At 61.0% G+C, this 22,631-nt stretch overlaps 4 protein-coding genes across 4 annotated transcripts; 3 read left to right on the top strand and 1 right to left on the bottom strand.

Moving 5' to 3' along the window:
• Positions 1 to 883: 883 nt before the first annotated feature.
• Positions 884 to 2,729, top strand: PLICBS_003163 (uncharacterized protein; the record flags this gene model as incomplete). The annotated part of the gene is made up of 2 exons (XM_018322895.2): positions 884 to 1,021; positions 1,095 to 2,729. The coding sequence occupies 2 exons, from the start codon at positions 884 to 886 to the stop codon at positions 2,727 to 2,729; spliced, it is 1,773 nt and encodes a 590-aa protein (XP_018178125.2).
• A 419-nt stretch (positions 2,730 to 3,148) lies between these two features.
• Positions 3,149 to 3,817, bottom strand: PLICBS_003162 (uncharacterized protein; the record flags this gene model as incomplete). The annotated part of the gene is made up of 1 exon (XM_018322894.2): positions 3,149 to 3,817. The coding sequence occupies one exon, from the start codon at positions 3,815 to 3,817 to the stop codon at positions 3,149 to 3,151; it is 669 nt and encodes a 222-aa protein (XP_018178124.2).
• Positions 3,818 to 4,584: 767 nt separating this feature from the next.
• On the top strand, positions 4,585 to 5,813 carry PLICBS_003161 (uncharacterized protein; the record flags this gene model as incomplete). Its single annotated transcript, XM_065600164.1, has 3 exons — positions 4,585 to 4,661; positions 4,712 to 5,185; positions 5,297 to 5,813. 3 exons carry the CDS (start codon positions 4,585 to 4,587, stop codon positions 5,811 to 5,813), a joined length of 1,068 nt encoding a protein of 355 aa, XP_065456236.1.
• An 11,711-nt stretch (positions 5,814 to 17,524) lies between these two features.
• Positions 17,525 to 22,317, top strand: PLICBS_003160 (uncharacterized protein; the record flags this gene model as incomplete). Its single annotated transcript, XM_065600163.1, has 4 exons — positions 17,525 to 17,661; positions 17,803 to 17,905; positions 18,016 to 20,838; positions 20,893 to 22,317. The coding sequence occupies 4 exons, from the start codon at positions 17,525 to 17,527 to the stop codon at positions 22,315 to 22,317; spliced, it is 4,488 nt and encodes a 1,495-aa protein (XP_065456235.1).
• Positions 22,318 to 22,631: the final 314 nt, after the last annotated feature.

Below are 22,631 nucleotides of genomic sequence, written 5' to 3'. Positions count from 1 at the left end.
GGGGATGCTGCGGCGGTGATGGCACGACGTGTTGTTGCAGGGCTCTGGCTCGACACCGATGCCAAGTAAGAGGTGCGGTCCTCTAGCTGCGGAGCATTCGGGTGGCAAGGGCCAGATGGCTGGCCCATGTATCATTATGTGAGTGAGTATTATGTATGTACTGTATGCAACTTATTGTTTTGTCCTGTTAGCTGTGCGTGCGATGGCGTCACTCCTGGCCGGCCCGGCTGCAGGCGGGCCGTGGAGCTGCGAGGTTGTGTGCCCGTCGTCGCTCTCTCGGGCCCCCGGTGCGCGAGCAAGTAGATGTTAATTGGTACATGGGCACTGGCTGGCTCCGACTTGGAGCGTGACGCACGGCCGTTGTGTTGTATCATGACGACGTGGAAGAGTTTCCAGGGTTTAATGATGGCAGGCACCGAGTGACAAGCTTGACAAGATGCCCAGAGGAGGAGCTGGCTGCCGACTGCTGGAGGTCATTGCCGAATTCGGACGCTGCAGCCACGTGTGGTGGAGCTGCCGCCGCTGCTGCTGCTGCTCCTGCCGCCGCCGCTAGTGCTACATTTTACCGCCACGCCCCTCTTTCTGCAGCCCGCGCCGCTGCTTAGGTTTGCTCTCGCCAGCAGCTGGGGAGCTCCACGCTGAGGTGGCTACATCTCTTCTAGGCGCCCCCGGCCCACCTGGCCTCGACTCGCCTCGATCTCATCCTCAGCTCTCCTCCTCTCCAGCCCCGACCAGCTGCACGCGCGCAACCCGCCCTCAGGCCGCCGCCACCCCAACTCGTCGTGCTTCCGAACCGCGCTTCTGTCCACGTCCACGTCGAAGCCCGCATCGAACGAGTCCAGCCGAGCCGTCCGGCGCCTCGAGTGTCGTCGACCGCGGCGCAATGTCCGTCCCGTTCCCCCGCGCGAGCATCGAGCTCGACTACCCGCTCTACGCCCTCGACTTCGACCCCGAGGATGCGCAGCGCCTCGTTGTCGGTGGAGGAGGCGGTGCCGGCCGCTCCGGCGTCGGCAACAAGATCGTGCGTTTCCCTGCCTGCAGCAGTCTCTCACCCGTCCCCCACGCACCGATGCTGAACAGCTCTTCCATCCCAGACCGTTTTGGACGTCGCATCGCAGAACGAGCTGCGCGTAGCCGCCGATGTCGAGCTCTCTCGCGACGAGGACAGCGTCATGTCCCTCGCCGTAGGCCCGCGCAAAGGCAAGACGACATACGTGTTCGCCGGTGTGAATTCGGGCCCCTATGACATCGCCAAGGGCAAGAACGAGAACCTGCGCACCCTCGCCATTGAGCAGTCCAAGGCCCGCGGCTCCGCCGGCGTCAAGACCCCCGAAGCCAAGGTCCAGGAGCTGTCGCGCGTCGCCGCCTTTGCCAACCCCGATGCAGATACCTACCAGCGCCTGCTGCGGGTGTGCGGCCCCGTTGGCGCCGCCGCCACGGCCATGGGAAAGGACCCTCAGATCGCCGTTTTCGATGCCGTCCCTTCGGCGGGCGGCGTGCCCAAACCCAGAGGCGTCGTCGAGCTGCCACGCGACGCTGAAGACTTGGACATTGTGCAGACCGGCGACGGCCAATTCCAATTGGCATTCTGCCACAAGTATGAGCTGCGACTCCTCGACATCGGCAAGGAGGAGACGGAGCCGCGACTCGTTTTCACGATGCCCGACGACCACGGCGAGCGGCCAGTCTTCCGCTCCATCAGATACTTGTCCCCAGAGTTCATCCTTGCCGTCTCCAATCTGCCAAAGCGGAGCGGCGTGCTAATCCAGGGCTTCCGTCTGCCGTCGCCCGGCCACGAAAACGCTCGCATCGCCGTCACGACGCGCATACCGCGCAAAATCTCTGCTACTGCCATGGCCGTCGCCAACCTCGCGCCCTCCGAAACACCCGGCGGCCCTCTGCGCGATACGCAGTTCATCGTCGCCGTCGCCGGCAACGACTCGTCCATCTCCATCTACACGCTTGAGCACCAGCTCTCGACTGCGCTGAACCTGCTCCACGACCTGTATCCCCTTTACACGCTCAAGGACGTCCACGGCGCCGACAACATCACCGGCGTCGCCTTCTCCCGCTTCGTCACCCCCAAGGCACACATCCGGCAGCAGTTTATCAAGCTCGCCAGCATCTCGCTCCAAAAGTCTGTTGCCGTGCACAGCATCCCGCTCAAGAAGTTCGTCGACCGCCAGCCCCGCAACGCCAAGGCACCGCCTCGCCCGGCGAGATACGTCACCGCAATGAAGGCGCGACAGCCGTCGCATCGCTCCCTCATCATAACCCTAACATGCATGGTGCTCCTCATGGCCATTGTGTACCAATCCGTCATGGAAATGTATGGCCGGTCACGGCCCATTCTCTCCGCGCAGCAATGGCTGCCCTCGTGGCACGGCACATTGCGCTCCCCGGACCACCAGCCGCCCGTCTTCTTCGAGAACCACATCATCTCCAAACTTGCCGGCGGTAAGACTCTCCTCGAGGGCGAGACCATGGTCCTCTACGAGACTCAGGCTCCCAACGGTGAGGCCGAAGCCACCCTCACTGCCGACGTCCATGACCACGAGGTCCACGGCCCAGCTAAGAAGTGGGAGGACCTCTCCGCCCCCCAAAAGCTCGCTTGGCGCCAGCGCCTGCGCGAGGCGGGCGCCTGGACGCAGGGCATGGGCGAGAGCGTCTTCAAGGGCATCCTGTTTGGGCAGATTGCTGGCGCCATTGGCGACGCTGTGGGCAACTAGTGGCGGTCATAGCAGGCGGCAACGACATACAAAGAGAAAGAGCAAGAGGAGGACCATTGACCTGGATCTGGTCGCGTGACCGGTGATCATTGGGTGGCTGTACACTTTTTTCACTTTTGATGAGACATACGGGACGCTGTGGTTTGTGGGCTTGAATGCCTGGTTCGGCTGAAAAGGAGTTGTTGGTCTTGGTATACGGGCCTGGCTGGTGGTGGGAGGTGTAGGTTTGTTTGGATGAGGGGGCTGGGCGTGTACGGCATGAATTATTGACAACACATATGATGCATTCTTGATGTCGAAAGTCCCCATCCTCGTGCTCATAACCATCATTTATACCCAGCCTCTCGCATTCCGTCGTGTCAAGCAACATGAACGGTTTAGAGAGCTGCCCTCCTATTGCCTCTACGTGGTCCTGGAAATCACCAATGGCCTGCACAATCCCCCGGCACATACCTGGCCACGTCCATGGCCACAGCCATCTTGACCTCGGGGCAGTAGCCGTAGATGTGGCTCCGTAGCTCCGGCGCCCCCCATATCGACGAGTGGAGGTACTTGCCGCTCCCGCCCGTGTGGTAGCCCATGGGCTCGTAGAACCCCGTCCTCCAGTCGTCGATGCCCCTGACGTGCTCGCCCCCCTCGTTGCAGAGCAGCATCGTGCCGTTGTTGCAGAACCTCGGCTCCGCGGGCGCTCCCTCCCCGACGCCGCTGTGCATCTCCCCTGAAAACGTCAGCGAGACGGACCCGTTTGCGACATTTGCGCCGGGAAAGTGCGCAAGCCGCTCCGAGAGCCACACGTCCTCGGGCTCGCTGTCCTCCCGCCGCTGCTGGTGCCGCAGCACCTCCACGATGCGGCTCACGCGACGCAGCGACAACCCCCCGTTACCTCCCCATTGCGCGTCGGGCGTCCACGGCGCGCCCACCCAGTCCAGCCCCAGGAAGGCATCCACGTCGAGGCGGCTGTTGGCGCAGAGCGTCGCATCCGTCTGGAAGACGAGCAGCCACTCTGCGGGCGGCGTCCCGACGGCCACCTCGTACAGCCACCGCGAGGTGAGGAACCGGCTGATCATCTCCTGGCCGGCGGTGCTCATGTTGGCGGGGATGGGCCGCAGGGAGAGCTTCCCCGTGCGGACGTGGGCGCGCGCTGGGGCGGAGGCGTTGAGCGCGGAGAGGGAGGCGGGGGAGCCGGAGGAAGAGGAAGGGCCATGAGGGCGGCAGGACGGCGATGAAGTGTAGCAGGATGGGGGCGAGGACGGGCTGCGGGCGGTCTTCGATGAGGAGGGCGAGCTTGGAGGCGTTGAGCGGCGGAGAGGCTTGATGTGGGCGAGTCGTCGATGGAGTAGGAGGACGAGGTGGCGCGGACAAGACGACGAGTAAACCGAAGCTGCTTCGTTCCTGTCAGAGACCACATTGGGGCTGTCATGACCAGTGACAGAGTATTGAGGATCACAAACAGGGCGAGGGAAAGCACCAAGAGGAGGCGGAGGCATCGGGTGATGTTGAGACGGCGGGGAGCGGCAATAAGGAGCATCTTTGTGCGCGTGCAGACGATCAAATATTCTGCCGTAACTTGGCAAAGCAGGACGGCAAAGAGACAAAGCCGTAAATTACGAAGGCTGAGACTCCAAGAAGAGTTGCAGTGCGTTTACAACGAGATGTAGAGCTCACGTGGCACATGGCATCGAGGTTTGACAGTGGCAGCAGGTGCCCTCGGATCACACCTTCCGTGTGCGCACCACATCACTACCCAGAGGGACCTTCAACACACAAAGCCAACAGCCTTCGGACTTCCTGCTTTTTTCCATCTGAAAACTCAACGGGGCTCTGCATTGATGAGAAATTTGCTCCTCCGATCACCATGGCCATCCTCAGCTCGACGAGTGTCATCAACATCACCAAGACGCGCCTCCTTGTTGCCGTCTCTCTCGCGTTCACGTACGTACACGGATGTCTCTTCATGCCACTACTCTAACCGGAGCAAACAGTTGGACAGTTGCGTTTCTCGTGCCTCAGTACCGGCCCATCGTCCAGGCCAGCGTCTCGTCTCGCATCCATGATGCCCGCCAAAGACTCCCGGACCTCTGGCCCGTATGGCCTCTCGCTGGTCGTTCGGAGCCTTTGCCACCCCCGTACTACTACAACACCTCCAAGGTCGCGCTCATAATTGAGCCCCGGGCTTTGCCGCACCTGGCACCCCTCATCGTGCACATGATGGCCGTCGTTCCTCCCGAGTGGCGCTTCCTCTTTATCGGTTCCTCCTGGAGTACTTACTCCGTCGGCCGGGTGCCCAGCATCCGCCACCGCCGCGAGGCCGGCAAAATAGATGTCGTGGCGCTTTCCAGACCATGGAAAGCCGATACCGGGGAGGACGTCTCTCGGCTTCTGACGGACCTGCGCTTCTACGACACGTTTCTCCCCGGTGTCGAGTGGATCTTCAAGTTTGAGCAGGACAGCATCCTGTGTGCCAACTCGCCCAGAGATCTGGATGACTGGCTCGACTGGAGTTGGGCTGGCGCACCGAGGCAAGTCATCTCAAAAGTATTTTGGGGTTTGTATTGACATTGCAACAGGAGCACAGACGACCACTTCTCGGGTACCGGAGGTCTTTCTCTGAGGCGAGTCTCCTCTATCCGACGGGTTCTCGCCTTCCAGGAACGGCACAACAACTCTGAGCCCGAGGATGAGTGGTTTGGAAAACGCCTCTCCCTGATGCCCGGCGAGAGGGTGGCACACCAGTTCCAGGGAGCCATTGCTGTCGAGAACATCTTACTGGAGAAGCCGATGGGGTACACGGTCCGTGGGGGGCACGGTGGCGGCTATCTCGATCACGACGTGTGGAAGGATGCCGACTTGCGAAATCGGATCTTCGGATATTGCCCGGAGCTGTCCATCATCATGGACATGAAGCTCGAGAGGGAGAGGTGCCCGGACGATAACGGACGAGGCGGCAGAGGCACGGAAAAGGGGCTCCAGGACTTGGACCTGGCGAAGCTTGCGGTTGAAGTCAATTCGGTTCATTACGATGTGGGAAGCGCAGGAGAACCTGCGCCGTTGCCGCCCCAGCCGCCTGCCATGCCACAGCTCTAGAAGCTTGGTGATGGCTATTCGTGGCCAAGGTCACTCGAGGTTGGAAAGTGGTTCAGCGCGGAAACTTGCTCACCGCGGCCAGCAAGCTGTTGATCGATAGCTCTCGAGTCCCGATTCGCAAGCATAAACGCCTTTTCGATGTGCCCCCCCTCCGTGCCCCTTCGGCCCGTTACGGTGCTTGCTCGATATCTAGCGTTCACGTCATCCGTATCAAAACGGCGATGCCCAAGTAGAGTTTCGTTGTGTCAGACTGTGTCCTCACCCACCCCCCCCCCCCCTCTTGATTGTCTACCCGTCAGACCTAGGCAGACCTTAAAACCCCAGCCACACGGCACATGCCAGGTCCCCAGGCTTGCATTTGGCTGTTTGGTCGTAAAAAGATCCGGTCGCTCAGCCCTGCCTGGCCGCCAACCAGGCCGTCGGGTTTGGTCGCTCCGCCCCCCTTCCCTCCCCAAGCCGGGCGGAGACGGTTCGCGGCCATTGGCTCGAGGTCGCATATATGCTCCGATAGCCAGGGGCCCTTGGTCTTCTCGCGCTGCTCCGTTCCGACTTACACGTAGGTACGGCCACGGGCGAGGTGAGAACGCCTTTTGCCGCCTTGGAGCCTTGCCGGTAGCAGCCAAAGCGGTCTTGTGCGCCCGGGACTTTGCAAACAACAGCCACGAGGCTGAGTGGTGCCTGGGCTGGGGTCCGGGGTCGGTGGTCGGGGGCCGGCGGCGGCGGCGGCGGCGAAACGGTATACTATGCGCCGCCCTCTCTCTGTCGCCTCTGTCGCTGTGCAAACGGTTCGCCGTCGGCAGTGGCGGCGGCGGCGGCGGCGGCGGGCGGTTTCTCACGCGAGTGGTGAGGTGGTGCATGCCGTCTCACTCTTTGACAAATGCAAATACTTCCTCTCTGTGCAATAGCAGCATTTCCTGCGCGCCACCGTTTACCTCCCCTCCCCTCACCCGCCGTTTTACCCGCGGCTAAAAACTGCCGCCGCGGCCCTTTGAGGAACGTTGGGGCTTTTATTGTTGTTGCTTGTTTGTTTGGAAACGACTGCTGCTGCTTGCGAGGCGGCCGACGCGGCGGCGGCCACCAAGTAGTCGCGAGCGAGCCATGTCGCACGCGGTTGTTTCGCTCGCCGCACACCTCCTCCATCTCTGCCTCTCCCTCTCTCTCACTCTCTCACTCTCTCTCTTGCTTTATCGCTCTGCCTTTCTTCCTTCCACCGCTGTGGTGGAACCTCCTGGATGGTGTTGTTGCCTGCCGTTTTGGCGGGCCAGATGTTTGTTGGGTCGTCTTCGCGCGGGCAGATACTTCGTAGAGCTGATGATGCTGAAAAGTCGCCCTGCCTTCGCCTTGCCGCCCCCAAGTTTGGTCCGCTGGCGCCTTCAGGTGCAACGCGCGGGCAGACGACCACACACCTACACACGCACACACATCTCGGCGCAGGCACGCATCGAGACTCGCCGGCGTGAGGCACAGCTCCGGGTGTCTGGACACGCCCCCTCCCCCGCTGAGAGCCTTGATGCGTGTGTATGCGCTTGCTGTTTGTGCGGTTGCCTCTCGCCCTGATCTAGCCGCCCAGCTGCGCGGTAGTCCGGAAAGACAGCTATTCGCATGGTGAGCTGAGAGTACGTGAACGCTTCTACAGAGATACGTTGCTACTGCTTGAGTGCTTGGGACTTCAGTCCAGGCAAAAGACGCCACTCGAGGCTTCAAAACAGAGCTGGCATATCGCTGCAGCTGCCTTGAATGGCATCAAGCCCTGTATATGATAATCCCGTTATTCGATGACAGAAAACTAGCGCCAGGCCAGCCATCCCGCGCCCTCGCGGCCGTCGCAAACCGCTCGAGGGGGTGCAACGCAGTTGGTTTCGCCGTTGGGCGACATCACCTTGATTGGCTGCCTGGCGAGTCAGCTCCCCCTTCCCAACTCTCTACCTGAGTGGTATCACTGAGCGGCTGGGGAGGGGGGGCACGAGAGAAAGAAGCCTTCCATAGCAGCGGGGTTGGGCAGATGATAGGTACCAGATTGCGTGTTGAGTGTGTATTTATGTGACGTAGACGCGTGGAACTATATGAATGAGCAACGGGGCGGCCATTGAAGTCGTCGATTCTACCTTCGGGAAGCAAACAAGTTTGAAAAGGCGGGCAGCGGTTGGACGTTGGAACATGACAAAGGCGCCCGAGGGTCACGTTTGAGCTTGTGAGTGCAGGCATCGGGCTACTGTCAAGCTGAAACATATGAGGACTGTGCGTTGCAACATGTCGTGGGCGACAGGCGCAATGGTTGAGTCGTTGGTAGAGTGGTGACCCTGTGTTCGTCACCTACCTTCGCTAAACGAACGACAGTGCTACTCTATCAAATTCGACGGGAGATGATGATTGCCGAGGTTCAAAGCCCCACCTCGGCGGAACTTGGAGAAGGGCATGTATCCTGCGCCGTGGAGCGAGGCCAAACATCGGGCTGTTGCTGTCGAGCCTCGTCGAGGTTAGATAGACATGCCTCATTGCATTCTACATCGCCCAGAGGTAAGCGGGCTACTTCTGGTCATGAAGAGAGGAAAGGGAATCTACACGGTTTTGCCCGTTCCCTCTCTGTGTTTGTTCCATCTCGTACTGATGGAAAACCTCCCGTCAACGACACGAACCAGGTCAAGTATGAATTGACGCCTCAGATAGCCTCGGGCTGGGAGCCGGGAATTACCATCCCATGTCTGACACGGCTCGGAATTGACGGGCATATAGACGTGTCGTCTCCAGTCTGAGGCATACCCAGGCCGTGCAAAAGCATGGCGTTGACATGACAATGGTAACGATGCTCCTGTTCCACGGTGCAGCGTGCATGCAAGTCGTACGTGCTTCGTCATAATCAGCCGGTCCAAGAATTGAGATACTACCTCACCACGAGGGCAGGAATATCGATGGCACGATCCGGCGGACGGCTGAGGCGAGAAGCGGTAGAGGCCGGCACAATCCAATGACACGATGCAGCACTGATGCCTCCCTGCCTACCGCACCTTTCTTGGTACGGTGAGCTATGATCTCCAGGACGAATTCCAGGGAAGGGACCGAAGATGGTTCGAACCAGAACCCGTGGTGGAGCCGCGTGGGATAGGCTCAGGGAGCGGGCTGCGTAGTGTGTCAAAGAGTTCACTTTAGGCAAGCCTTACATGGTCCATAAAAATGGGTTTGCATAGCAATGATTCAATGCCGGGGCGTAACGTTTCGTTTCGCTGTGTGATGTGGCATTGCTGCTGTTTTCGCGGTAGTTGTTCTCTCCTCTACGGTACTCGGGTGAAGCTGGCGACAGAAGCTCATACCGGGTAGCTGAGCGGGTTTGTTTGCCCGCGGGTTGCTCTCCACGCCTGACAGTCGATTCATTACGTTGATGCAAGTTTGCTGATCGCCATGCTTGCCGGCGAGGCACCATGGCTTGTTGGCAACGACACTGCAGGTTCGTACAGGTGCGGCGCTATATACCGCACTCAAAGCGAATAATCGACAAACTGCTGGCGATGCCAGGTTTTGGCATGGACGAGTTTCCTTTTTCCTGGGGCTGGTGATCGCAGGTGCTTTCGGTGTCTGGCATGCTGCGCCAGGGGCCATGTCGTCTTCGCCCGCCTTTGACCAGGGGGCCCTCGTCTAGCTTGGCGGCAAGGTCGCCAGCTGCTCCCTGCACAATGCTCCGTGGTTCTGGAATTGCCCCCCATCTCTGTCGGTGTCGACTTCAACCGTTTGCGGGCCGAGTGGAAATTATCGAGTCAAGATGCCTGACGCGACGTGATACGGGAGGAGTCATGCATCTGCCACGATGCGAACTGGGCTTACCTGTATGCCTGTTTGCCTCCGGTCAACAACAGAACGTGCCGTTCTGCAAAGTACAATGCCGTTCCGTGCCTCACGGAGGGGTGGGCCGAGGTGCGCGCTCCGCAAGTGAGACAGGCATTGGGCATGCGTCGGGGCTCGGTAGGGGCCAGACCATGTCCGGAGAAGGCATGGCCTCGTCCCTTTTGGCACATTCTGCGGCTGACCCCCAGTCTCCGCCGGCCGTCCTCGATGCCTGGGCCTTGCCCGTCGCCCACGTCTTCTTGTCTGTCTGTCTGCTTGCCTGTCCGAACTGGCGAGTACGGATGACGAGCATTGCTCACTTGAAGCTGCAATCAGTCAACTTACAGCTCGACCAAACGCATCGTTTCGTCGTCGAGCATCTTGAATGAATCGTCCCGTCGAGCCTTGTGCCGCCTGCCGCGTTTTGGTCTGCCCTGTCGGCGGTCAAGCCGTGTCAATCATTCGTGCCCCATGGGACGGCCACCCAACACGACGGGACAGCAAATGACGGGGACCAACCAGACGCGCAGGGGGTCGCTGTCTTTGGACGAGAATGGAAGCACCAATAACGCCACGATGCGCATCTGCTTCCGGGAGAGACGATGCGCATGTGCGAGCCACGTACGGAGTATGTAGGTAAGTAAGGTATGTGCTTGGGCGCGGAGGAATAATGATGAGATGCAGAACTTGTGGGAGTGGTGTGCGGGAGAGTGTGCTGCTCCTTGATGCGTGCACGCGCAGGCATATGCGGCGGGCGTCACTTGGAATCGGAGCGACGAGATTGACGTGTTCGTCTCTCGTACCGGTTCGCGGGGCCACAAGGTGACTTCCAAGGTTCTTGGAGACAAGCAGGCGCCGAGGGGGAGGCGGTGGGAGGAGCGACCGGCGATGCACTTCCACAAGTACCTCCTGGGTACCTGGGCCTGGAAGATCTGGCAGGGCAGGTGCTACAGAGCGCGACAAATTACAAAGTACAGGTAATACTTTTAACTTGATGCGAAAGTAAGGGACGTCAGTCAAGGGACCGTAAGGTACGCAGCACGTAGGTACTGTAGGCACCCAAACTGCAAACCTGAAGTACGAAAGGCTTGTGCTTCACTCGCGGCGGATGCCCGGGCCACGTACCTGCGACAGCAGGGACCTGTCATAAAACCAGCGTGTGGGGGGGAGATGATGAGGCACGGCCAGAGGGCGGCCAAGGGGCCTCGTGCAGGTACGAAGCGACAGCAGCAGCAGCGTTCTGCCCGCGTTCTCTTCAAGGGTGATGGTGATGATGATGCTGATCCGTAACGGCGGTTGCTTTACGGTGACGACCTCGCCTTGCCTCGCCTCGTCTCGCCTCGTCTCGCCTCGCTTCGCCTCACCCTGCCCCGCGTGCCCTTACGGGCGGCGTGCTTGCCCATGCTTTCCTTCGCGCGCACAGAGTTTGAATTCAGAGTTCAGCAGGAACAGAGTAAAGGCGCTGCACCGCGCTACTGTAACTCTCGTCATTGTGCCTACCTCACGAAGTACCTTTGGTGGAACACAGGTTCTTGTCGCCGTGCCCCCAGATCAGAGCCCGCTCACTGAGGTGGGTTGCCTGAGGTGCGCCCACCCGCACTCCCCGCGGCAGTCGCAAACGCTAACTGCAGCTGCCGTTCCTTTCATTGAGAGCCGCGAGCATTGCCAGGTACCCCGTGCCTGCTCCGTACCTACAGCCTGTTCCTGCACTCGGGGCCACCTCGTCCTCTCAGCTGCCGCGCAGCACCTGGGTAGCTTCCAATTCGCGCTGGGCGGCTCTGGTCTGCCCCCGTGCAAGCTCGGGCGTTTCACCACTGCACCTCGAGAGAAAACCGCATCTTTTGTGGCGCGTGCGCCCGTGTTTTGAACTCTTGACCCGCCGCTCCGCTACAGACACACTGCCAAGCACGTGGTGGGTTCCCTCGAACGGATGAGATGGTGTCGCTGCAATACTTTGTACGTGCCCGCCACACGCTCAGCTGTCCCGCCGTCGAACGATGAATTGTTTCCCCACGCCGGCCAGCTGGAACTCCCCGGCCGCCAACGTGACGCAAATCGAAACGGACTCCATGGCATTTAGATATCGCTAGCTGTTGCCGCACACGAGCTGGCGCTTACTAGCGACTGTTGCGCTGGTCCGAGACTCGAGCCTACGGGTGCTGCAGACGCCACTATCTGTCCGACTTTGAATGGGGGGCTGCTGGCCACCTCGACCTCGGTCTGTGGCTTCGTTCTTCGCGAGGCAGTGGCCAGTAAGAAGGGACACCGGCTCGCTGCGCACCGCGCCCGCTCGCGAATCAAGCAACGCTCCCGTGTTCCTCGGGCGGCGGCCCAAGAGAGCTGGCCAGTGCGGCGGCCGAACCGAGAACCTTTCTGATCTCGCCAAACCGGCAAACCCACCGACACGCCGTGGTTTTGCTTTGCTGGTCACGCGCGCTGCGGACGCAACGGACCATCGCCATCACAGCCTGCACATGGGACGCTCACCACAGGCACCCAGCACGTTATTTGCGTGAGCCCCGTCGACTTCCGCTGGACAAGGGGCGGCGGGGCTCTGCCACCCATGTGAGCCTGCTGCGCTAGACATGGGTATCCCAGATCGTGGCCCGGCAAGGGAGGGAGGCCCTGGGCCCAGTGCAAGGGAACCACCACCCAATTGCTCGTCTCGTGCGTCTCGTCTCTTGCTGCAACAAATGTTGCCCCTTGCCACGTTCGCTCGACTCCCGTTTGAGTCCTCGAGTCGGCAACGGCGACACAACGCTGCCATAAGACGGTCGCCGGTGGCTGCAGACGGGGGAGAGCACCCGAACACAACACAGTAGGAGCAAGGTACTGCTTCTCAAGCAGGTCGGGCTGCTTCGTAGGTAGACGGCTGTCAGTTGTCTATGTACTCCGCGCTCCGCACGAGAGTGCGACGAGTATACACGTAATGACCTGCAGGGCGAGCGGCCTCGGCCCCGGCCGCACTGCTAATACCTAGGATATAATCTTAATGATGCTCGACTCGCGCCATGGTCTGTCTCCCTGGGGCAAGGCTGTTGGCCGAGGCGCAGGAGGAGGCATTTGCCGCGCCGGGACTACTTCGTAGAAGGGCGTTGGAGGACGAGGGATCTTGCTAAGCAAGCTCCAGGAACGCCAGCAAGCGGTGCATGGCACACTCTGCACGACAGCCGTCCGACCATGCGATGCGATGCGACGCGATGCGATGCGACAAGACGGGACACGGCGAGATGCCACGATGCCGCGATGCGTTGCGCGCTGACCAGGAGACGAGCGAGCCACCATGGAGCCACCCGGCGCCGGCGCCGACGACAGCAAGAACGCACGACCCACACTCGCAGGACTTTGCTCCCTTTATTATCCCTTGGGCGACCCGGTCAGCGAGCGGGAACCGGGTCTCACCCCGCCCCAGGCTGCATGCTACGAGTACAAGCTTTCGGAGCAGCGCGCAACGCGAATTCCTCACGATGGAGCGCACCGCCGCTCGTACGGGGCGCGGCTGGATCTCGGCGCCCGCGCCCATCCATCGCTGGCAAGTCTTGACGACGTTGGACGCACCGACCGAATCGTCCGTGGCGGGAGGATGGCGTGCAAACCAGGCGTGGGATGGGTGGTGGTCCAGCTGCATCACGGGGGCGATGCACCGGGGGTGGCAGGCTGAAGTGGAAGCCGAACCCCTGTCACAGATTTGCTCGACTGCCGTTGTACCGCAGGGGTCCGCTGCTATCGTGTCACCGGTGACGGCGAGCACGGCGCTGTTAGCGCCTGACGGCGGGGGGACGAGGGCGGTGCGGGAGGACCAAAACGCAAAGCGGATCCACGACAAGGCGCCCGCCCACGCACCCACGGCATCCATCCACACCACCGCCAGAGGGGAGGGGCCACTCCCAATGGCGAGGCCGCAACCATGGCATGGGCACGGGCGTGGCATGGGACGCCGGGCGGGAGCCTCTGCCACGGCGGCGCCTGACGGAGGGCCAAGAGGCCAGAGGCGGCTTCATCGTCCGGACAGGAGCCGATGCGAAGGGCGGACGAGGCAGGATCTATATACGTGTATGGCCGGATCGAGGAAACACCAGAAAGCAACTCCATGGACAAAGCCCAGGGTGCGCGCGGAGCCAGCCAGCTGCATGTGCAAAGTACGAGTAGCGAGGCGGTCCTTTTTGGGGCGGCGGCTTCTACGGGACACGAAGCGCGCACACACGGGGACAGGTGGGTTATGAAGTACTCAGAAAGCATCCCCTTTGAAGTCTTCGACCTCAGTCCTGGCCACTTGGCGACGATTTCTGGCTATGCCCGGCGTCACAAATGTCGCTGGTCCGGGGGTCGTGAAGACGGCGATGCGACGAGTGACCGGCGCGCGCTTGTGCCCTGCCTGCAGAGCTCTGGCTGCGAAGAAGCGCCGTGGGCAATCGTCAATGAGGTGTTTCGACCGCCGACTGCTGGTGCTTGCTGCTCTCGCTCCTTAGGCTCACACCCCCGTCTGGCGCTCAAGGCATCTCGTCACCACGGCAAGCCCCCGGGCCAGCTTACCGCGCGCCCTGGGACTGGGCTGCTGTTTCTTCAAGTTGCCCGCACGAAGCGCCATGATCGCAGCAGGCTGCTCCATACGCCCAAGCAGAATTTGCGGGCAAGCATGCGAGCCTCTACGCATCGTCTCTACTCAGTCGTAATTACAGAAAGGATCACGCTTGATGCTCGGTCCGTCGAGTCATCTGGCGGCATGCCCGCGCCAGCGCTCGCAGGCACTACATGGGCGCCAGCACAGCCAGCGTCAGCGCCAGCGCCAACACGCTGTCGTCCTCCCCAGAGGCTGATTTAGTAGTGATGTGCTGTTCGCACGGACAGAAAAGTCTATCCGCGCAGGTATTCCGCATACAGTTTTGCTCTCTTAGTCAATCCCCGTACCTTCACAGCCTGCGATACATCAATTAGAAGCGCAGGCTTGGGCCCGCGTGGGGATCCCGCACATCTCAAATAGCAGCGATAGCAGCAACGGCAGCAACGCATCAGTAGCGGCAGCAACAGGAGGCGGCTCGCCGCTGCCGTCGAATGCCTGGACAATAAAAATGGGCTGGCGAGCGCCCTGGAAGAACCAGGAACGTTGGTGCGACTGGACGTTTTTGCCTGTGCGAATAGCAAATTTTCAACAAATACCAGAAAGTATGGCACATTTGCAGTCCACCTCCATCGCAGCCGCTTCCATGCTCACATGCTGCTCACCATCGTCGACGCGACACCAGCGCGGCTTGACAGAGGTGTCTTCTTCGTGCGTCTCCTTTTCTTTCGATCGTCATCAGCAGCGAGTTCCTGGCAGTAAAATGCCTGCAATGCGCGCGGTTTGCGTTTCAGCCAGCCTGACCTTGAACCGCCAGATGGACCGGGAGCTGGATGCGATCAGGCTCTGGGCGCGGTGTCCGGCGCACGCCCCCCCCCCGGTTCATACCTACTCCTCTCCCCCTCCCCCTCCCCTCCTCACCTCACGTTTCCCATCCATCCATCCAGCCATCCACCCATACACCCATCCAGCCCATCCCACGCACCCCAATCACGGGGCAGGCTTCCCTCGCACCAGGCCGACAGAACCTTATAGCATACCCAACCACAGCATTCAACTGGGCCGCCGGCTCGACCAGTGCTTTACCTACCTTGGAGTCACCCTTAGCTGTGAATGCCGAGGGGGAAAAGAGGCACGGGTATGCCAGGCAGGTACTCGGGGTAAGAAGGTTTGAACCTGGAGGCCGTAGTCACACTTTGGGCCAAAGCAGGCAGAGATCAAGCAAGGCAGGCAGGCAGGCGGGTGGAGGTGTGAGTGAGCGAATGCATCGCTCGCGCGCCACGCCCGGTGGATGCGCTGAGCTTGTGCCTCGTACGAAGTACACGGCCACCCTTGACGGTGCCGTGTGGGCGTGCCAAGGTACCTTGGTGGCAACCTGAAGTTGGCACCCAGGAGGGAGGCGATTGCTTGCTTGCTTGCTTGCTTGCTTGGGATGCTCCCTTGATAAGGCGGCCGACTGCCTGGATGGCCATGCTAGAGGTGTCGGTATCTAGACCTGTGCCGCAGCCCGTCCGTCTCATCCCTTTTTGAGTTGCCTCAAACGTTTGGTGCTAGGTACTTCGTAGCATGTGGACAGGCCGACCCTGCTGAGGTACCTACCTCTGTTGGCGGCAGTCGCAGCTGTCCAGTCCGGCTGCTGCTCTGGAGGCGCCAGGCAGGGCCCCAGCAGCATCCACTTCACCTGCAGTGGGCAGGAGTCAATTTCCAGCTTGTTATTTGGGCAGAGGTACCTTACCACCGCGGCGGCAGCCATGGGGCCTTTGGGCGGCCCAGCCCAGCCCAGCCCAGCCCACGAGGTCGGGTGAGGTGGGTACCTTACCTTGCCCGCCTTGCCTTGCCTGGCGTCCATTTGCCTTGCTCGATCCAGTGGCCCAGCCCAGCCCAGCCCAGCGGCAGCGCCTCCCGTCAACCACCTACCGTACCAGCTAGGTACGGGCACCCACCCGGCGGGCGGCGGCAGCAGCAGCAGCAGCACCACCAGCGGCACCAGCAGACCACCCCGGGCCATCACTGCTGCCAGCATCTCCCATCTCCCACCTCACGCCCACTCCCACTCCCAGGGCTGCCCACCACTGCACCCACCATCACCCATCACCCATCGCCCGTCACCCACCTACCACCCTCCACCCTCCACCACCACCACTACCACCACTCCCAGCGACACCTGGTCCCGGGGCTCCACTGGGCCCTGGCTTGTCCTTGTCCACCCACCCCCGGCCACCGTCCCGCTCCACCGCCCGGGTCCCTCACCTCTGCTCTGCTCTCGCTCTCCCATCCATTCTTCCTCCCGCCCACTCCACTCTCTTCCTCGCCTTGTCTTAGGCGCGCCCGCATCTCTCTGCTGCCATCAACTTCCCTCACAACCACCAGCCGAGTCGACTTCCACCGCCTCGCCTCGCTTCCACCCCGACCCGACCGCCGGAACCACCTCCCTCCGCGCGACCTCGACGCAGTCGACGACACTTTCGTTCACTTCAACCCAGGCATCCGTCTCCATTTCTTCCACCCCCCAGCCCTCTCGTTGGCGACCCGGGTTTCTCCCACGGCCACCACCGCCCAGGCGCTCCCCCGGCTCGAGCCATTCCGCAACCCAACGGGGACGATCACGGCTCGGCCACCACAACAGACATCACGACCGACGCTGCCCGCCCGCCGACTTCTGCGAACACCTGCGACGGTCATTGCACCTCGACTCCTGCTGCGTGCCGAATGGTGCCGATTACCAGGTACGGACACCAATCCTCGGCCTGGCGGCACGACAATGGGACGCTGAGCGACTGAACACCTCGCACAATAGATCGTTTCACATTGGTTCATCGGGCACCGCTGCGCCGTCCGCGCCGTCCCTGCACCAAAATCATCGGCCACTGGCCTCGTCTGTTTCCAGCGGCTGCTCTACGCCCCTCACGTCAATCGACATCGAGTTTGCCTCGTCCTGCCCGACTGCCGCCTAGCTCCCCAACCAGTGCCGAACAGCACTACGTCCCGCCCACCGCGTCGCTCGCAGCCCACGGCGGGCCTCTTGAATAGAGTTTCAGCAGAGGCAAACCTAACGACTTTCATGGACGATACGTCGCGCTTCTAGACTAGTCGACTAATCCTTTTCCCTCGTTCCTCGGAACGCGTCGACTGTTCACAGCGCTTGCACTTCTCTCGTTGCCGCTTCCGTTGTCTACGCCCTAGCCTTTGGTTTGTTCGTCTGACCCGAGCGGCATTGCTGCGCCGTCTGTGTGCCCGACTCACTGCGCCTCTTCTCGACCACGACAGGCTCTTCGACGCATAGGCCGCCGCACAAGCCAATCGTCGGGGATAACGTCCGCTCCGGACCAGCGCGGCCATGGCCGCCAACATGCAGCACATGGCTGGCGTTGGCCAGATGGGCATACCACAACAGATGCGAAAGCCCACGACTACGCATCAACTACAACAATACGTCTATCAACAGATTCTCGCCCGCTCACAAGGACATGGCGGGTTGGCATGGCACGCAAATGTCAGCCTCAGTGACCGTATGGGGAAGACGATGGAGCTGTACGCATCCCCCAACCCAAAGGCTGCTCAGGGCCGCTACGCGTTTGATTATTTTGCTTTTGTGGCTAACTGTGTGACTTGCAGCATCTCCAACATTACGTTGGCCGTTAACAACAACGATACCCAGCAAGCTGTCAGCATGGCTTGCAAGTACGAGGAGGAGACTTTCAAATCCTCACCAAGCAAGGTACGACTGTTGCACAAGTGTTTCCCGAGTTCTGCCATTGTTTTTCCCTTGCTGCCCCGCTCCATTCCCCCGCGCATGTGACGTGCCATCTAACTCTATTTTCTTCACAGGAAGCGTACGATGCAACTATGAACGGCAAGATCATGGAGTTCTTCAAGAAACGACAGGAGAACGAGCCGAATCTCCAAAATTCTTTGAACGCCCAGGCCCAAGCTGCACAAGCCGCCCAGGCGCAGGCTATGATGAGCATGCAGGCGCAGATGGGTCGGGGCATGGGCCAGAACCCCCAGCAAGGCTTCCAGCACCTCCAGCATCAGATGCAAGCATCTCAAATACCTCAGCAGCTTCAGCAACAACAAGCCCAGCAGCAGCAGCAGATGGGCATGGGCATGGGCATGCAAGCTGGGCGCGGCGGCGGCGGCGGCATGCCGAACCAGCAGGCCATGGGCATGCCCCCGAACCGACCACAGGCCCAGGCCGTCGCCATCGAAATGTCTCGACTCGCGCAAGCCGACAAAGCCAAGGTCATGGATCTTGCGGCGAAGCTCATGTCCCAGACCCCCGAGCCGCAAAAGGCCCACACGCGGATGCAGCTGCAGCAGAGACTGCCGCAACACCAGCTTGCCGAGCTTCAGTCCCAGGGCAAGGACCCTCTCCTGTGGTTCTTCCAGACGCAGGCGTTTCACATGCTGAAGACCAACATGAACCGTCTGCAGCAGCAGGGTGGACCCCCGGGCCAGAACGCCAACCAAGCCGCCATGATGCAGCAGCAGCGCAGTCAACAGTCCCTCCAGCAGCAGCGCCAGGGCATGATGAACGCGGGCGTGGGACAGTCCACCGACTTCCCCCAGTTTCCTCCGGGCATGGAGAGCATCAAAGACCAGCAGATGACTGGTCTCATGGCACAGCAAGCCGGGCAAATGGTTGTTCCCGCCAGCGGAGCCGCTGCTCGGAACCCGACGCCGCAGCCGGGAAACCAGGCCATGGCTGGCCAGCCCGGACCGAACCAGACTCCACGACAGCCCCAACAGCAGCCCCAACCGCACATGCAGCAGCAGCAACAGGCCGCAAATCTTCAACAGATGAAGATGAACCAAGCCCAGCAGTCCCAAGCCCAGCTCCAGCTGAAGCAGATGCAGGGCCAGAATGGCATGATGGGCGGTGTTGGCCCGTCGCAGAGCCCTGCCATGAACACTCTCAACACACCTGTATCACGTCCACCAGGAGGCGTCAATGGCGGCATGGGCCAGGGCATGGGCCAAGGCGGTATGCAGTTTGGTGACCAGCGATTCAACCAGGGAATCCAACGGCCGAACAGCCAGGCCTTCCAAAACATGCTTGCCAGCATGACGCCGGACCAGAGGCAAGCTCTCCACGGACTTGCGCCCGATAAGCTCAACGACGTTATGCGACGATGGCAGAGCACACGACAGGAGCAAATGGCGATGAACAACGGTCAGATGAACCCGCAGAACCGCCCACCGAACCAGTTTGGCGGTCAAATGAACATGAATATGGGCATGGTCGGCGCCCAGGGCCCGCAGGTCATGCAGCAGCAGCTGCCAAATGGACCAGGCAACGGCAACCTCCAGCAGCAGCAAATGCAGATGCCGCGGATGCCCATACAGAACGCGCAGGCACAGATGATGATGGACCAGATGGATCTCCCGCCGCAAGTCCACGCTCAGATTGCTCAGCTGCCCATCGAGGTCAAGAAATGGAGGGACCTGAAGATGTGGCTCGGCCAAAACAACACCCTGCCGCAAAACGTCAAGGGCCAGCTCAGCGCTCTGCAGCAGAAACAGTTCCAGATTCTCATGCAGAGACGGGCCTCGATGCAGCAAGCTGGGCAAGCCCCCGGCATGAACCCGATGGCAGGCGGAATGCCTGGTCAGATGCCGAATCAGCAGCAGCAGCAGGCGCAGCAGCAGCAGCAGCAGCAACAGCAGCAGCAGCAGCAGGCTCAGCAGCAACAACAGCAAATGGCCATGCAACGGCCTATGGGCAATGTTCCTCAACAAGTGCTTCAGGTGACGCCGCAGGAGCTCATGCAAGTTCGTGCGCAGCGACCTAACCTGGCTAATATGGCTGACGAGCAGCTGCGCGCCATGGTGATGCATATGAAGCGTCAGTCGTGGCTGCAGCAACAACAGCAGCAACAACAGCAGCAACAGTTGAGAGCTCAACAAGCACAGGCCCAGGCTCAGGCACAGGCACAGGCTCAAGCACAGGCTCAAGGCCAGCAGGGCACGCAAGGCCAGATGCCTGGTGCTCCTCAAGCGCCGGTCCCGATGCAACCAACGCAGTCAGCGCAGCAGCAGAACCGCACGCCGCAACCGCAAACCCAGGCCGGACCAAACGGTGCGATGAGACAGACGGCCGCGATGACTCAGGCGGGAGGCCAAAGGCAGCAGCAGGGCCAGGCAACTGAGCAGGCTCGCAACAACCGGCCGGCACCCGCCAAGAACAACCTGAAGCGGCCGAGCACCGACGACGCTGCGGACGTTGCGGAGCCATCCAACGCTGCAGCCTCCGGTCCTTCGCGGCCGGCATCTCAACCAAATCAACAGCAGGGCACTAAAGGCCCGCAGTTGACGCCACAGCAGGTCCAGGCCCTGAACCCGGCGCAGCGAGCCAAATACGAGCAGTACCTGAAGATGCAGATGGCTGGACAGGGCCAGCAGGCCGCGGCCATGATGCAGCAGCAGGTCGGTCAGGAGGGTGTCAACCGCCTGAGACAACTCAGCGGCGAGGAGGTGCGTGCCTTTAAGGAACAGCCAACGCCTGAAATCGCCATGAGCCCGCAGGAGCGCAACGAGACTGCCGCCAAGCTGCAACGGATCGCGACCGACATGGGCAAGGTTGGCCGCGGCCTCACCAAGTGGTATTCGATTACGCGGGACGATGCACGCGCCAAGATATTCTTCAGAACCGTGAGTCGCTTCCTTTCGCTAGCTCATTTGACTTCACAGCTAACGTGTATTCAGCGACTGCGCATCATGAGCCAGTTCTCCGACGGCGACGGAATGCAGGTGCTCAAAGACAAGTTTAGCATTCGATCGTCCGAAGTGGACCAGGCTCGTACCATGCTGGAAAGCATGGCGATGGATCTCGCGGCGAACATGCGCGGACTCATGAAGCCTCCCGGTCAGGGACAAGCGGCCACTGCTGCGCCAAACTCGCAACAGCAGCAGCAGCAGCCGGCGGCGGCGGCGGCGGCAGCGGCGCAACAGCCTCAGCAGGGGACTCCCCAGGCCCAGCCGGCTCCGTTGAGCGCAGCCAACCTGGAGAAGAACTCGCAGGCACTGAACAAGATGAACCAGCAAAAGGGTTCTGCCAAGGCCAACCAGGTACCGCCAGCTCCGACTGCGACACAGCCGCCGTTCCCATTCGGGGCCGCTTCGCCGCACGGGAACCCGAGCTACATCGGCAAACCCAAAGACATGAACCTGCAGCTCCCACCTGCGCGGAAGAAGCCCAAGCTGTCTGGGCAACAGGCTGGCCAGACGTCGCAAGGCGCGACACCTTCGCCCAAGATGAACAAGAATGCATCGCCCGAGATGCGCCGATCTGAGCCGCCGAAACCCGTGTTCACGTGCAAGGATCCCGAGTGCGCCAACTCGACTCTTAGCTTCGCGACGGACCAGGCGCTCCAGCAACACGTCCAGGAGGAGCACGTCAAGCCGCACGAAGACCCGCTCAAGTTCTGTACGGAGCACCTTGCGCTGGCCCTTGGTCTGGAGCTCGACGGCTCGCCTAAGAAACCCGCGGAAACGTCGGTGGCCATGAGCGTGTCGACCTCGAAGCAGGGCCAGACGCCAGGCAACGTTGGCGGAACACCGATGTCGCAGGACGCTGGCATGAAGAGGACGGCGAGCGCCGCCGGCAAGCCCCAAGAGACGAAGAAGTCGGGCAAGGCGGACGCCTCGGCGCCGAAGCAGGCCGACGGCAAGGCGGACGCGGCGTCGGCGGCGACCCGCGTGGATCCCTGGGCGGGTTGCACCATCGATCCGCAGGCGTTCTTTGCCAACCTGGGCTGGGAGAAGGGCATCGGGCTCCCGAACTTGGTTAGCGAAGCCAACATGTATCGGTCCCTGACGCCCAAGGACACTCCCGAGTCGAGCAAGGATAGCGGTGCCAGCGAGCCAAACAGCGACATCTCCGAGGGCACGGCGCTGGACATTGACGTGTACTGGCACACGTACGAGAATGTGGACTCGGACCTGTTGCTCAACCTCGACAGCGCCACGTTGAATGGAGAGGCGCCGCTCAAAGGACCCGGCGGGGAGACGCTCGACCCGATGCTACTCCTGGAGCCGCCCATGGGCCCGGCACCGGATTGGGAGGACATGAAGATTGACTTTTCGCAACCTTTCGAGCTGGATACCCGGTTTTACAGTATGGCGACGTAGCCATGACGGGCACTACGGCCACTATGGTGTTTTTGCACTTCCTTCTTTTGCTCCTTTTCAGTTTTCGATTTTCCCACGCGCGATGACTTTTTTTCTGTTCTCTTTACGCTCGCTGTTATTTTCGCCCTCGGTCCGACGTCGCGGACAGAGAGGCCAGAGACGAGGGAGGCTAATTGTTGCATGGAAGCGTTGGTGTCACGCATGCGACGGCGATTGCTGCGTATTCGATGGATTTCTTTGTCGTTGATTCTTGTTTGCCTCGAGGGGCCTCCAGGATATATACCCCACGATTTCACGCTACGACGCATGCAGGC

The sequence above is a fragment of the Purpureocillium lilacinum genome (genome assembly GCF_023168085.1).
Source record: "Purpureocillium lilacinum CBS 284.36 DNA, scaffold_2, whole genome shotgun sequence".
NCBI classification, from domain to species: Eukaryota; Fungi; Ascomycota; class Sordariomycetes; order Hypocreales; family Ophiocordycipitaceae; genus Purpureocillium; species Purpureocillium lilacinum.
The sequence above is the reverse complement of the archived record's forward strand: the minus strand, read 5'-3'. Positions and strand labels throughout refer to the sequence as shown.